The 15,094-nt window shown below is 39.5% G+C and overlaps 2 protein-coding genes across 3 annotated transcripts in view; one reads left to right on the top strand and one right to left on the bottom strand.

Moving 5' to 3' along the window:
* Positions 1-15,094, top strand: part of LOC134658781 (hemicentin-2) — a 559,330-nt gene that overhangs the window by 332,118 nt on the left and 212,118 nt on the right. The window lies entirely within an intron of this gene.
* Positions 10,129-13,850, bottom strand: LOC134658761 (uncharacterized). The gene has a single exon (XM_063514403.1). It carries the CDS (start codon positions 13,798-13,800, stop codon positions 10,201-10,203), a length of 3,600 nt encoding a protein of 1,199 aa, XP_063370473.1. The 5' UTR covers positions 13,801-13,850; the 3' UTR covers positions 10,129-10,200.

Raw genomic sequence — 15,094 nt, 5'->3', positions numbered from 1 at the left:
AAAACTACTTACTAGATCTCGTTCAAACTAATTTTCGTTGAAAGTTTGCATGGTAATGTACATCGTATATTTTTTTTAGTTTAATCATTCTCTTATTTTAGAAGTTATAGGGGGACACACACATTTTACCACTTTGGAAGTGTCTCTCGCGCAAACTATTCAGTTTAGAAAAAAAATGATATTAGAAACCTTTATATCATTTTTGAAGACCTATCCATAGATACCCCACACGTATGGGTTTGATGAAAAAAAAAAATTGAGTTTCAGTTCTAAGTATGGGAAACCCCCAAATTTTTTTTTCTATTTTTGTGTGAAAATCTTAATGCGGTTCACAGAATACATCTACTTACCAAGTTTCAACAGTGTAGTTCTTATAGTTTCGGAAAAAAGTGGCTGTGACATACGGACGGACAGACAGACAGACAGACAGACATTACGAATCCATAAGGGTTCCGTTTTTTGCCATTTGGCTACGGACCCCTAAAAAGGCTCGTTCCTCCCCCCTCCACCCCTCCTCCCTTGGGTTATTTGCGGTCGGATTGCGTATAAATTTTATTTTTTCCGACCACGTGTGACACTTTCCCAATGGGTTCCGTCCGATTGATTTATTCCGCTTTTTGGGCCAAATGTGACTGATAAATGGGATCCTTGAAGAATGTATGGTGATAACTTGGGTGGGTGATAATGTTGGGCTATTGCGTTTTTAAATTGGAATGGGATGTGCTATAATATATATACATAACATTATATACCTTTTTCTACTCCAGCACTTAAATGTGTCAATTAAATGACTGACAGTGATATCTAAAGCAATGTCATTTGAATGCTTTGTCTATAATACAACTGCTTTATTTTTTTTAAAGATACAAGTTCCGATCATCTTGATTGAAAGAGGTATGTTTTCATTTACAATAATAACTCTTTTTTTTAAATAATAACTCTTTTTTTAAATAATAACTCTTTTTTTTAATAATAACTTTTTTTTTTTTTTGCTGCAGCTGTCATAGAAAAAGTAATGTATGCAACAGCTCATAATTGGTTCTTAAAATTCAAGGGTCGAAGTTACAAAACGAGACGTAGTCGAGTTTTGTAAAAAAAGACCCGAGACCCTTATTATATCACTGTTGCATAAACTACTATTATAAAACTTTGAGGCGTAAATAATTATGTAATAGTGCTCATTGAGTACCTATTACTAGTCTGTGCGGAAAAAAAAGAGTCGTGGAACGTATTGGGCTCCATACATTCCACCACTCTTCTCTTTCCGCACAGGCTCTAGTATTAGTTATTGTCCATCATTTACGATTTTTGTGTGTGATGGTATTTTTCTACATTGTATATGAAAATTTGAAACGACATAGGCTTAATAATTTTAATATAGTACATAAATTAAGGTGGTGTTTAGGTAGATAGTAAAATTCAGGTTCTTAAGTATCTTAAATTTTTCAACTAAAATTGAAGGTTCAATGTCGTTTTTTATACCAGAAAGTAAAGCTCATTAAGAATTGGTTATATTTAACCTCGAGTCATTTATTCATCAAAAATTAAGAATCATACCACACAATTCACATGCATATTTGACTTTAACTCACAAAAGAAAACATATTTTACAATTTATTTCCCGTATTCTTTATTACCTCCAGTTATCTTTTAGCAATTCCGACAAAATTCCCGAATGCCCTTCTGTCACATAACAGCCGCATTTACACAACAATAAACGTCACTTTGATTATGATTTACATACTAAAAGTACGCGAGTTCGTCTGTGCACATAAACTTTTATAACCTGAGCCGTCAGTCTTCATAAAAACGTTGGTATCTTTACTAAAATTCCAAGCGCGTCGAAATGACAAAGCTCAAGATATACTGGTATTTCAAGTCATGTCTCATGTCTGCAAATTTAACAATACAGTCAACATGACTCGTAGTCTCTTATAATAAGGATTGTTTTAGGTTGTATTAGTGTTGTTTTAACTGGTGGTGAAGAGTCACGTATCCCATTGGGTATTCATGATTACGCTTCTGTAAAATAGAAGGTAGCCGTGACATGCGGCTTTGCTTTGCACGTCAGATGAAATTTGCACTGAATTATGATATGAACTTGAACATATTTTTCGTGGTGCGTGGTGGAAGTGCAGAAAAGGAAGTTTTGCATGAATTGTCAAAAGTGACGTTCCTTAAGAGCCAACAGGAGCTGAGATTTAAATATTTTAGGTAAATATACCCGTCTCGCTAACAGATGCGGCTCCTAAAACTAGTGCGATAAGGACAAGGCGAAAAATCCTGCGTAAAAATCTCAAAAATCGAGGTTTCATAGTCGACTGTTTCCTCCTCCAAAACTTAACCAATCGTAACCAAATTTGGAAATCTAAATGATTATGACATTATCTGTGTCGGACCGTTTTGCTTTTTTGGCTAATTGATATAAGTTTTGAATAGCGCGCCTCTCATTGCGGCATAGTCAATTAGGCCATTTTGGCCATTTTTGAAGGGCTCTAGCGCCTTAAAAAACAAAAATATCAAAAAAATCAAAACGGTCCGACACAGATATTGACAATATTAATCTGTGTTGAAAAAATCATTGCTCTAGCTTCAAAACCCACGGAGGAAACAGTCGAGTACGTTTGTATGGAGAAATGACCACTCCTGTTGGCTCTTAAAACAAAGACGTCACTTGTGACACTGACATATCCGATCCATATAGTATCTTTAGCAAATTTTTGACAAACGGCTCGATTCGGGAAATGAATTAGAGATTAACTAGATACGATATAGTAATGTTATGTGACGTTCCACTGAAAAGTTACCTTATGGCGGCTGGCGCTGCGATTCGTGAAATGAATAGATTCACTAGATATGAAATAGTAAAGATAATAATATCTTTACTATATCGTATCTAGTTAATGTCTAATTCATTTCCCGAATCGCACCGGTAGTAAGATACGTCAGAACGATCCGAGTTCGAATCAGACCGTCCGAATAAAGCATGCATGGGCGCGGCAGGCGTTACAATTTCCATCTACGATACGATATTCCCATGATTAAATAGTACAACGGGACTTAATCGCGTATCTAAGTTTTAAGATCCAAGCAGTCTTCTCCGAGACCACGGGGACAACGCCGTCCTCGAAACGTCGGAGGTAAATCTTAAAACTTAAATACGCGATTAAGTCCCGTTGTACAATTTAATAATGTGTAAAAATCGTGCAAGTTCAAATCAGTGATATTCCCATCCTACGGGTTACGGCGTAGTAACTTCGTAGCAACTTACGCACAGAGTGATGCATTATACAGACCTAAAGGTCGATTATAATTTAACAAATAACTAATATTTTATACAATCGTGATATAATGGAGAGCTTTTCAGTCGAGTACCGTGTTTAGGCAACGAAGTTTGCTGAGTTGCCTAAGTAAGGTACGAGATTGAAAAGCTTGATTATATCACTATTGTACACAATACTTTTTCTACGAGTCAACAAAAATAGTAGAAAACGAGTAGAAAAAATATGTTATGGAATACCAAACGTCTATTAATATTGGCGTCTAAGTAATTTGTGCACATCATAATATTTTACAGCTTTTCTCTATGGTGCCCCTGAAACTGGACTTAATTATTATATTAACATGACTCGAGATATGTCATAAATAGATAGATATAATGAGTATTATATGCATATCTCAGTAAAAGTTACAGGTTACAGAAAAACAATTAATTAAAAATAGAGATTGACAACAGGCGGTTTTATCGCTGAACAGTGTTTTCTTCCAGACTCCCTTTGGGTAGCGGAAACAAAGCAAAATCAAAAGGCGCTGTCATAATGAGATGTTATAGTACAGCCCGAAAAACAGGTTTCCTCCTGGTTAAAATTCTGGCAGCTTGTAGAAGCAGGCACGGGGGCGCCATTTTTAAAGATTCACCCTCGGTGCCACTTATCGCGCGGTTGGAGATTAACCTCTCGCGATTGTGGCCACAGAACGGGCGAGGGGAAATCTAGACTACAATTTTATTTACCTATATTTAAAAACACAAACGGGTCTACCGCGAATTTAACGCTACGGCTTACGTAGGCGAACAACGCGCGAACGCGGCGCGACGCGGCGGCGGCGCGGTGCGGCGCGGTGCGGCGCGGCGCGGCGTGGATGAAACAAACCGTTGATACGTATAGGTATGTCCTACTCGTACGTGAGCGATGTAGACGCGAAGCGGCGCGGCGGCCGCGCCGCGTTCGCGCGTTGTTCGCCTACGAGCTACGTAAGACGTAGCGTAAGGTAAAAACAATGAAATTATATCGCGGTAGACCCGTTTGTGTAATTAAATATGTGTACATAACGCGAGAGTTTAAAGTATTATACAATTTACCTATCTTTAGGGTATTTATTATTTTATTATGTGGGTATATTTCCCGAAATCTGTTCTGTACCCGTACCATGAGTCACTGACAGTGTCAAAACTGACATACTTATACGCTAACGTCTACGTAATCTCGCTCGAACTAATATGCGAGAGTACGAGCTAGATGCATAGAAAATGTAAGTTTACGTTACGATAGCGTTTATAAATGTCAGTGCCAAATTTGTGGATGCCACACTGGAAGATGGCTGAATTAACAATAAGTCTTCATAGAGCCAAATAAAATCTCATACTTTTTCTACCGTCGTAAGTCTCCGCATACTTAAACAAGCACAAATTCAATTCGAGTCTTGAACTCTTTTAAGGGGCCCACTGATTAACAGGCCGCCGCACGATATCAGCCTGTCAGTTGTTAATCGGTGGGCCCCTTTACATAAATAAAAGGGAGTTTCCGAAGTAGGTACCTATATAAGTTAGTTTGCAAGGTATGTATCTATGGATATGGGCCTTAGTTGCCTGAAAACAAATGATTTGATTTGATTTGAATATTTTCTATGTAATCATTTGATCAAAACTTAAACGAAACGCTGTTTGAATGGCCTTACGAAAATATAAGAGGCTTTATTCAAGGATTATCTCCGTAAGAGTAACGCCGCCAAATATCCCGCGCTTGTCATATGTTAAATCCTTTTTTATTAAAAAAAAGAATTCGCGACTTAAGCTTCGCGGATTCGTGAACTTTTATGCTTTTTGCAAACACACTTGAGAAAAGAGTGTTATGATTTACATTATATTCGCACAATATGTATTCTGGGATATTTATATGATGTATCTGACACCGTAAGATTGTGAACCCGTTAGTTTACATTCTAACGTAGGTTAGGTTAGGTTACTTTATAATCTCCCTACCGTCAGTTTATAATTTAACTAGCGAGATTATAAACTGACGAGTGTTTACAATTTTACGGTGACATATCCACCAATAAACGATTGTTAAAATATGGGTTTGACTACATAACTTTATTATTTGGACTCTTAACCTCTAGCTGCCTAGAGACCTATAAAAAGTCTTTCATTCCATTGTACTTTAAATCTTTCTTTTGTTCGTAGCAAAATTGCATTTGTCCTGGCAAGTTTTGACTCGTGGGCAGCTAAGGGATGACTGGTGATACTAATTCGTGATGCTTAAAATTTTGTAGAATTTTTTTTAACTCGGGGAAACATAATTATTTTATATTATGTACTTGGCTTGATGTGGCACAGCTTGTTGTTATTGTTATGTTGTTGTCACAAAAAAGTCACACAAACAAACCCATCACAAAAAAGCCGCTCCCGTTATGTGTCCCCAGTCGAAGTTACGCTCTCAATTTGAAACGACATAAACATATCATATCATATTTTACATTAAAAGCATATAGGGTGCATTGGGATAAATGCGAAGGCGGGGTAATTTCGAAACTGGCAAATATCTACTAAACTAGAAACGCTTTCTACTGTAGCAACAGTACGCAAGATGGCATGTAAGCGTTGCAGCGGCGTAAGTGTTGCTAAAGTATGAAGTGTTTCTAGTTTAGTAGATATTTGCCAGTTTCGAAATTACCCCGCCTTCGCATTTAACCCAATGCATTATAAACATTCAAATACAAATAATTTATTTATACACCATGTTACAATTCAAGTAACATACAAATATGTATGCAGGAATACTGAGCTAATAGTTTGGATGACTGTACCATTAATACAAGTTTAATCATCCGAGCACTTGAGAAATTTCCCTATCGAGTGTCTTTGTCCGCCATTACCCTAATGAGAGCCGCTTCCGGAGCATGATTGATGACGTCACTTCCGGTCCACGTCCGTAATTTTCCCGCTTATCCGGTTAAGGCTTATTTAATTATTTGTTATGGAGATTAAATAAACACGGAAAGAAAACCTAAGCTAAAAATTATACACGTGCTGTTACGCGTGTCATCATCATCTTCCTCGCGTTGTCCCGGCATTTTGCCACGGCTAATGGGAGTCTGGGGTCCGCTTGGTAACTAATACAGAGAGTTGGCATAGGCACTAGTTTTTACGAAAGCGACTACCATCTGACCTTTCAACCCAGGGGGTAAACTAGGCCTTATTGGGATTAGTCCGGTTTCCTCACGATGTTTTCCTTCGCCGAAAAGCGACTGGTAAATATCAAATGATATTTCGTAGGTACATAAAACTCATTAGCAGCTGCACTACTGGTACTGATCGCGTGTCACGGAAATGAAGATGCTGCGGTGGATGTGCGGAGTTTCACGCAAGGATCGCGTCCGAAACGCCCACATCCGGGGTAGTCTTGGCGTCCGTGACATCGCTGACAAACTGCAAGAGTGCCGCCTTCGTTGGTATGGCCACGTCTCGCGCAGACCGGCAAGTTATGTGGGTAACAAATGCCTGGCCATGCCGCCTCCTCCCGGTACGGGAAGAAAAGGCCGGCCCAGGAAGCGATGGCTTGATGTCGTTAAGGAGGATATGCGTGCCAACGGACTCACCACCAGGGACGCCGAAGATCGGGCAAAGTGGACACGAAGGAGTCGGAAGGCGGACCCCGGGTCCTCGCGCCCTGCGCGGGGGCACAGCTGGGATTGACGCCAGGATGATGATGACTACTGGTACTGATCGCGTCGCTGTTACTGTCAATTTCCATAGTAAAATGAACAGTAGTGCAGCAGCTGCGGTTGGAAATGGACTGTCAGTCTGTCACCTTAAAGGTACAAATGCCGTAAATGTCAAAAACCGGCCTTGAACATTAATTTTGACATTAAATTTGTGGCTGCGACTGCTGCCGCGATCGCGGTAACGCTGGTGCCGTCACACTCGGAACGTTACCTTAACACTTCGTTAAAATGTTGCTACTTCAGCTGAGTCTGAGTAAAATATCGCCGTCAAAGTTAACCGCCGTAAACGGGATTAAATTTGAAAAGCTTTAAAGCGACATATTCGAAAACTGGAAACATGGCAAAACTACAAAGTTAAACGTTATAAGAAAATCCAGTTGTAAACTACGAAGGGCGTATTCAGATTTATAAAGTATGATATCAACATTATACTTGTATTAACCTACATCCTTTTTGCAGTAGTAGGTACCTAGCGTGAGAGAGATATAATACCTATTATATCTCTCTCGACTGACTGAGACTGAGATTAAAATTAAATGAGGTTCAAAAGGCCCATTCATTTGATCTTCTAACCCGGCAGACGTAACTTTATTTAATTTTGACGTTCATAAGCACACTGTAATCAATATATATTATAAAAGAAAGTGTACAATGTGCGTGCCGCTAAAACTCAGAAATGAGTCCCGATACGATCAAGGAAGTTATATGGTGTGGTATATCTCCCGTCCATGAAGAAGTTTCCCGTTTTTACCTGAAACGTGTGCTTTTGAAGATATAAGGGCTGAAAGTTTCGCCCAGACCCAGACTCAGAAGCAGTCGTATTGTTATTGAATATTGAACCTTAACTCAATAGTCGAAAGTTCAGAATAGATCGTGAAATATATATTACAAAAATGTGTACCTGGTGTGGTGTCTCGGGTCTCGGACGCTAGACATTTCTAGAATAGTCCAGAACATTCGGGAGGATTCGAGAGCATTCCACAGCATTTCAGAACATTCTGGAATGTTTTCAAATATTCGAGAACATCCTAGAACATTCCAGAACACTTTCGAATGTTCTGGAATATTTTGGAGCATTCGAAGCCTTTTTTTGTAGGGTCGGAGCGGAGCTACCATTGGTAGGCGTGTATAAAGCAAGATCCGTCGTGCTGGTTCGAATGTTCGAGAAATGTTTTCAAATATACGGATATAACGTAGAATCCAGGATCCCCGATCATTGTGGAACTCGAATGTTGTGGAATACGCTGGAATGTTGGGGGCCATTTGATTTTTTTACAACTACCACACAATCACATGTCAACTCTCTGAGCGAAGCCGGGTACCTCAGCTAGTATTACAATATAGGAAGTCTATCTTTATCTTTAACCCAGCGGGGAAATGATTTATTGGGATTGGGTTCAACCTCATTGATATCGTGTTTTTACAATCAGAATCTGCCCCCGGCTTAAAACTAAAGTTAAGCTTTTTCGCTCGCATTGACGCCATCATGCTATTAGCCTTGTATCAAAGTATGAGCTGCACGAGCGAAACACAGTTAAAATGCAGTATCTTGACTTCAAAATAAACTTCGTAATTTTTAGATACATTTATTTTATTACCAATACCCCAGGGTTTCGGGTGGTATGTTTTACAATAGTCGAAGAATAGATAAAAACTGTAGACAGAGAAATATTGTTTTCAAAACCCCGGAATATGACGATAAGTATATTAAAACGAGTCACTCACGTATTTCAAGTCGAGTCTGCGTTAGTGTTGTGAATAATGCTCATTTTGAGGCTTAAAGACTCGAACCCTTAAGACTCTCGAGGCTTAACGCCTCAAAGGCGGCAAAGACGATTTCTTACTTCCATACGCGTAAAAGAAATAAATACAATTCTCAAATATAGTCGAGTCTTCAAGACTTACGAGTCCTGAGGGCTCGAGTCTTTAAGCCTAAAAATAAGCGTTATTCACAACACTGGTCTGCGTCGGTCCGCCTACGCCGCGTCGAGCGATTTTCGACTTAAAATACGTGAGCGACACGTTTTAATATATTTAATATGTCTCTGCCTCGCCGAAGTTTTGTTACCATAAGTTATTATTAATGATCGGACACCGGTAGCATTTTATGTCATTTTGACGTCCAAAGGTAATGACTAATTGCTCGTTTGAAGGTATAAGATATGACTCATTACGTTGGACGTCAAAATGACATAAAATGCTACCGGTGTCCGATCATAAGTTATTATACTGTTTCTTATTAGGTTTCAAGCTTTGAAAATTGACTAGACCCGTAAAGCTTGTAACAACCCGTAAACGGTTAACCGTTCTAGATTAAGGGCACAGCTTTAAAGCTAGTTTTAATACTTTAAAAGCTTTCTCAGACTTTTAGTTATACATAGTTGTTAATTTTTATAGCGTTTTATAAGAAAGAAAGTGTCAAATGAAATAGGTATAATTATGATTTTTGAGTTTTTAAAAGAATTAGGTACGTCTAGATACGCCCTATTGCTGAAAAGCCTATCATATAAATCGGGTAGCTACGTCGTTTAACATTTCCTACTGAGAAATGTTGTAAATGTCATTTATTGTGTTCATACATTTTTTCATACCGAGAGAATATGACGTCCGACTTTCAATCCCGAGGTCGCGGGTTCAAATCCTGGCTCGTACCAATGAGTTTTTCGGAACTTATATATCTACGCAATATCATTTGATATTTACCACTAGCTTTTCGGTGAAGGAAAACATCGTGAGGAAACCTGCATACATCTGCGAAGAAATTCAAAGGTGTATGTGAAGTCCCCAATCCGCATTTGGCTAGCGTGGGGACTAAAGTCCAAGCCCTCTCGCACATGAGAGGAGGCCTGTGCCCAGCAGTGGGATGTTTATAGGCTCAAATTATTATTATTATTTATACAATTTTAAAAATTTTGACCTCATAAATAACTTGATACAGCAGAAAATGTGTGAAAATGTGAATACTACTTGATGTATGCAGTAAGGTTCATTATTGAGTGGGAAATTAAAACACGTCCTCTTGCTATGATTTTTGTAATACGACTAAATAAGAAAGGCATGTATAATGCTGTCACTAGGTATTGTGATAGGTATTTGTGTGCGCGTTAACATACCGCCGGCCAAAGGACTACTAAGTCCTTTAAAGACAATTATACATTTTAATACATAAATTGAAAGCATGCAAAATAAATTAGTACATTAATCATTAATCTCTATTGGTAACAAGCATAGTTTTGTAACTGGTCTTTTCGTCACACTATCACCACTTTTAACACTATACACTCGCGTAATATGGTCTGGACCTGGATGTTTAGCGACTATTCGGCCGAGAGCCCATTTTCCAGGTGGAAGATTGTCGGTTTTAATGAGAACAATCTGTCCCTCTTTGAACTCTTCTACTCTTTTCAACCACTTTGGTCGTTGTTGCAAACGTGACAGGTACTCTTGCTGCCATCTGCACCAAAGATCTCTGACCAATTTCTGTGTGTGCTGCCATCGTGACAGTGAGCTCATTCTAACATCCTTCAAGTCGGGCGATGGGACATTTATGGGTGCTTCGCCGATCAGAAAGTGCCCGGGTGTAAGAGGTTCTATGCTGTCTGTATCGTCGTTATCAATTGGACATAACGGCCTTGAATTTAAGCATGCCTCAATTTCGCAAAGGACCGTGTTAAATTCCTCGAAGGTAAGGTGAGAGGTGATGATTCTTTTTAAGTGATGTTTCAGGGATTTTACACCAGCCTCCCATAAACCACCAAAATTCGGACTATAGGCGGGGATGAAATGCCACTGCGTACCATCTTTAGCCAAGGAAGCGGAAATTTCTCCAGTAAACTCTAGCTGTGCCTCTTTCCATGCATTAATTAATTCCTTATTGGCGCCAACAAAGTTTCTTCCTTGGTCGCTCCACAAATGGTTGCATCTCCCTCTCCTGGCTACAAATCTCTTGAAGGCGGCTATAAAGGCTTCAGAAGTCAGATCACTGACTAGTTCTAGATGTATGTATTTAACTGATAGGCATATAAATATAGCCACATACGTCTTCGTGGTCTTTGCTCCTCTACCCTTAGACATTAGGGTAGTGAAAGGTCCTGCAAAGTCGACGCCACTATGTAAAAACGGCCTGGCAGGTGTGACTCGTTCTCTTGGCAGGTCTCCCATCAGCTGTGGTTTAGGAGCAGCGTTTTGTCTGACGCATACAAGGCATTTATTGACGTGAGCCCTTACTAAATTTTTTGACTTTATAATCCAAAATCTGGAACGTAAATAACTCATCGTGAGTGTTATTCCACCATGCAAGGTCTTCAAGTGTGCATCTGCTATTATAAGAGGAGTTAAGTTGTTTCTGTTGCCCAATATTAAGGGATGCTTTTCTTCATTATTTATGTTTGCAAGTCTGAGCCTTCCTCCTACTCTTAGTAGACCTTCTTCCAAATAGGGATTTAAAGATTTTATATTGCTTCGTTTGTGTACTTGTTTGTTTGTCGTTAATCTATCTATTTCTTCGCCAAATTCTTCTTTTTGTACAAGTTGTACACATATTTGCAATGTGTGGTCCAAGTCATGAGTTGTTAGATTGAAATTGTCTATTTTCAGTTTCTTCATGTTCAGAAATTTGCGGCAATATGTGATTGTTTTTATTAATTCTTGTAAATTATCAAATTCTTTAAATTGGTCTGTCAAATTTCTTTCCATCTCGCTTCCATACACGTTTAAATTTGTCTGTATCACATTCTTCCTTTCTATGTCGGTGGAAACGACATTTGGTCTTCTGTATTCTATTTCTTTTCTAGTTAGCCATTCTGGCCCTTCCCACCATAGCTTAGAAGCCTTCAATTCTGACAAGTACATTCCTCTGGAAGCAATGTCGGCGGGGTTATCCTCTGAAGTGACATGATGCCATTGGTTTTGACTAACATTGTTTGTTATTTCAACAACTCTGTTTGCCACAAACGTTTTCCATCTCTGTGGTTCGCCGAAAATCCATGAAATTACAATGGAAGAGTCTGTCCATGCGAATATTTGTGAAGCCGGTATTCTCATAGCATGGCTGACTTGTACTAACAATTTTGCCAACACAACAGCTCCACACAATTCCAATCTGGGTAAGGAAACAGTCTTCACGGGAGATACTCTTGTTCTCGAAGCAATCAACCTTGTTTTGACTGTGCCATCCGCCTTTTCGACTCTAATGTAAACGGCTGCACCGTAGGCAGAGATAGAGGCGTCACTGAATCCGTGTATCTGAATATTTGTTCCTTCAGTGCTCAAAGTGTCCAGCCATCTATCAACACGGATCTCATTGACATGTCTCAAGTCTGCTCTTAATTGAAGCCATTCATCTTTTAAGGGTTGACTCACTTCCTCGTCCCAATTTACCTTCGCCAGCCACAACTTCTGTATCAGTATTTTAGCCATCAGGACGCACGGCGAGATCCAGCCCAGAGGGTCAAACAGTTTCTGGATATCAGACAAAATTGTTCGTTTACTGATGTGATTGTTTACCTCTGGGAGGTTAAGGTTGTACTCGAACTGGTCTGTTTCCATGTTCCACTGAACACCAAGTGCCTTGATCGTGCCGCCCATGTTTAAATCAAGATGCGCATTAGCTGATCTGTCTTCGGGCTTCAAACTGCGCATGAACTCAACACTATTGGATGACCATTTTTTAAGCTGAAATCCACCTTTTCGCATAACTTCTTGCAATTGATTGTTGGCTTCTATGGCTTGCTCGATGGTGTCACATCCCGACATCAGGTCGTCGACGTAGAAGTCTTCTTTGATCATCTTTGATGCAGCAGGAAACTCGTCTCCTTCATCTATAGCCAGCTGTTGCAACGTCTTAACTGCCAGATATGGAGCTGAAGCTGTTCCAAAAGTTACTGTCAGGAGACGGTAATCCTCTATTTGCTTGTCACTGCTACTTCTCCATAAAATTCTTTGATAATCGGAATCTTCTTTAGTTGTCAGCACCATCCGATACATCTTGTGAATATCTGAGACGAAACATATAGCGTGCATTCGCCATCTCATTATCAAACTTCTCAAATCTTCTTGTAAAACTGGCCCAACCAGGAGGTCGTCGTTTAATGAGAAACCATTGGTGCCCTTACACGACGCGTCATACACGACGCGCGTCTTTGTAGTTTCCTTCTCTTCTCGAATAATTGCATGGTGGGCTAAGTATACACTCTTCTTTGTATGTATTTCTTCGGTTGGTACCTTTTCCATGTGCTTCTGTTCAATATAATCATCAATCACCTTTACATATTCTTCTTTGAGCTTTGGCATTTTTAGAAATCTTCTCTCTAGTTGTATTAATCTGTTCTGTGCTATTTCTCTTGTATTTCCTTCACATGCTCTTGGTACTTCTGTTTTTAAAGGTAATTTGACGATGTATCTTCCTTCTTCATTTCTTTTGTAGGTACTTTCGTAAATTCTTTCACATGTTTGTTCTTCTTCAGTTAATGTTCTCTTTGTATCTGGTTCTACCTCCCATATAGTCTTCAATAGATCATCAACATCGACTTGATGATGCATCGTAATGAAACATTTTTCTTGTATACTTGTATCCGTCTCTCCATTATCTCCAAACAGGATCCATCCCAAGTATGTTTTCTGAGCACATGGTGTACCCGGTGGACCCTTGATTATTGGTGTATCTTCTTGAATGATCTGCGCATATACTTTAACTCCAAGAAGAAGATCTACTGGTCCTGGTGTGTTATAACTTGGATCGGCCAGGTGTAGATTTTGTATGTGAGACCAGTTGCTTGTATTCATGGTTTTCATGGGCATTTGAGTGGTCAATTGCTTGGAAATCACATAGGCTCGAAGCTGTATAGAATACGACGTTTAATATTGCGACGAAACCTCTAATTGAACCACTTGATTTGCGTTCGCCTTTATAGGCCCCAATCCCGCTATGCTTGCTCTTGTTGTCTCTCTTTTAAGTTTAAGTAATTGGGTCGCTTTCTCACTAATGAAAGATGCCTGTGAGCACGGGTCGATAAGAGCTCTCAGTGCAATGCCACTCTTTTGCTCACTCTTCACGTTTACAATCGCAGTTGCTAACAAGCCATCACTAAGTCTAGCTGTGTGGTGTGATGCAATTGCCATGGTAGCTTGAATTTCTGTTTCAGTCTCGTTGACCTTGGGGAGCGTCGGCTGGGTCTTAGTATCTTGTTCTGCTGTTTCCGGGCTCTTGGTCACATGGACGAGTGAATGATGGCGCTTGCGACATATACGGCATGACATGGGCAATCGACACTTGAAAACCGCATGTCCTGGTGCTAGACAATTGTAACATAGCCTATTGTTTTTTGTATATTCACATCTCTCATTAGGCTGCATTTTTGTAAATTCTTTGCAATGAGCGAGTGTGTGATTACCTTTACACATGACACAACTCTTCTCTGCTTGTGATTCTGTGGCGTGGAACGTGCGTTCTTTGACTACATTTCTTTCGCGCGGAGTTGATGAAGAAGCGGTGATGAGCTCTAGCGTTCGGAATTTAGCTTCTAGAAATTTGACGAAATCTGTCCACTTGGGTAATTCCTCGGAATCGTCCTTGTGAGCATACTCCTCCCAATCCTTGTGTGACTCCGGGTCCAATTTCTGCACTACCAGAAAAATAATTAAAGGATCCCAGGAATCGGTGGCCATGTTCAAATTTTGTAAACTATTTAAGCATTCAGTTGTAGTATCCAATAATGATTTGAGTTGAGTGGCCGACTGAGTATTTAATTTCTTTTGCAGAAATAACCGCTTCAATATAGAATTCACTATTAACTTTTTGTTTCCATAACGCTTTTGTAGAATGTCCCACGCTTGTGTATAATTACTTTCGGTGATTTGAACGTGCTTTAAAATCGCCTCTGCCTCGCCGGATACACTGGTCTTCAAATAATGCAATTTTTGTACATTACTAAGCGACGCATTGTTATGCACAATTGACAAAAACAAATCTTTAAAAGTGGGCCATTGTTCATAACCACCACTAAAACTTGGAAGTTGAATTCGAGGTAATTTTCCCACTTGGTTATCCGAGTTACTTATATTGGGGTTGATTTGTTTTGTGTTGCTGTTCAAT

This window comes from Cydia amplana, chromosome 23 (genome assembly GCF_948474715.1).
Source record: "Cydia amplana chromosome 23, ilCydAmpl1.1, whole genome shotgun sequence".
Lineage (NCBI taxonomy): Eukaryota > Metazoa > Arthropoda > Insecta > Lepidoptera > Tortricidae > Cydia > Cydia amplana.
This window is presented reverse-complemented; position numbering and strand designations above follow the sequence as displayed.

Coding starts and splice junctions, on each gene's coding strand:
- LOC134658761 (XM_063514403.1), bottom strand. CDS start 13,800: ATGCCCATGAAAACCATGAATACAAGCAACTGGTCTCACATACAAAAT.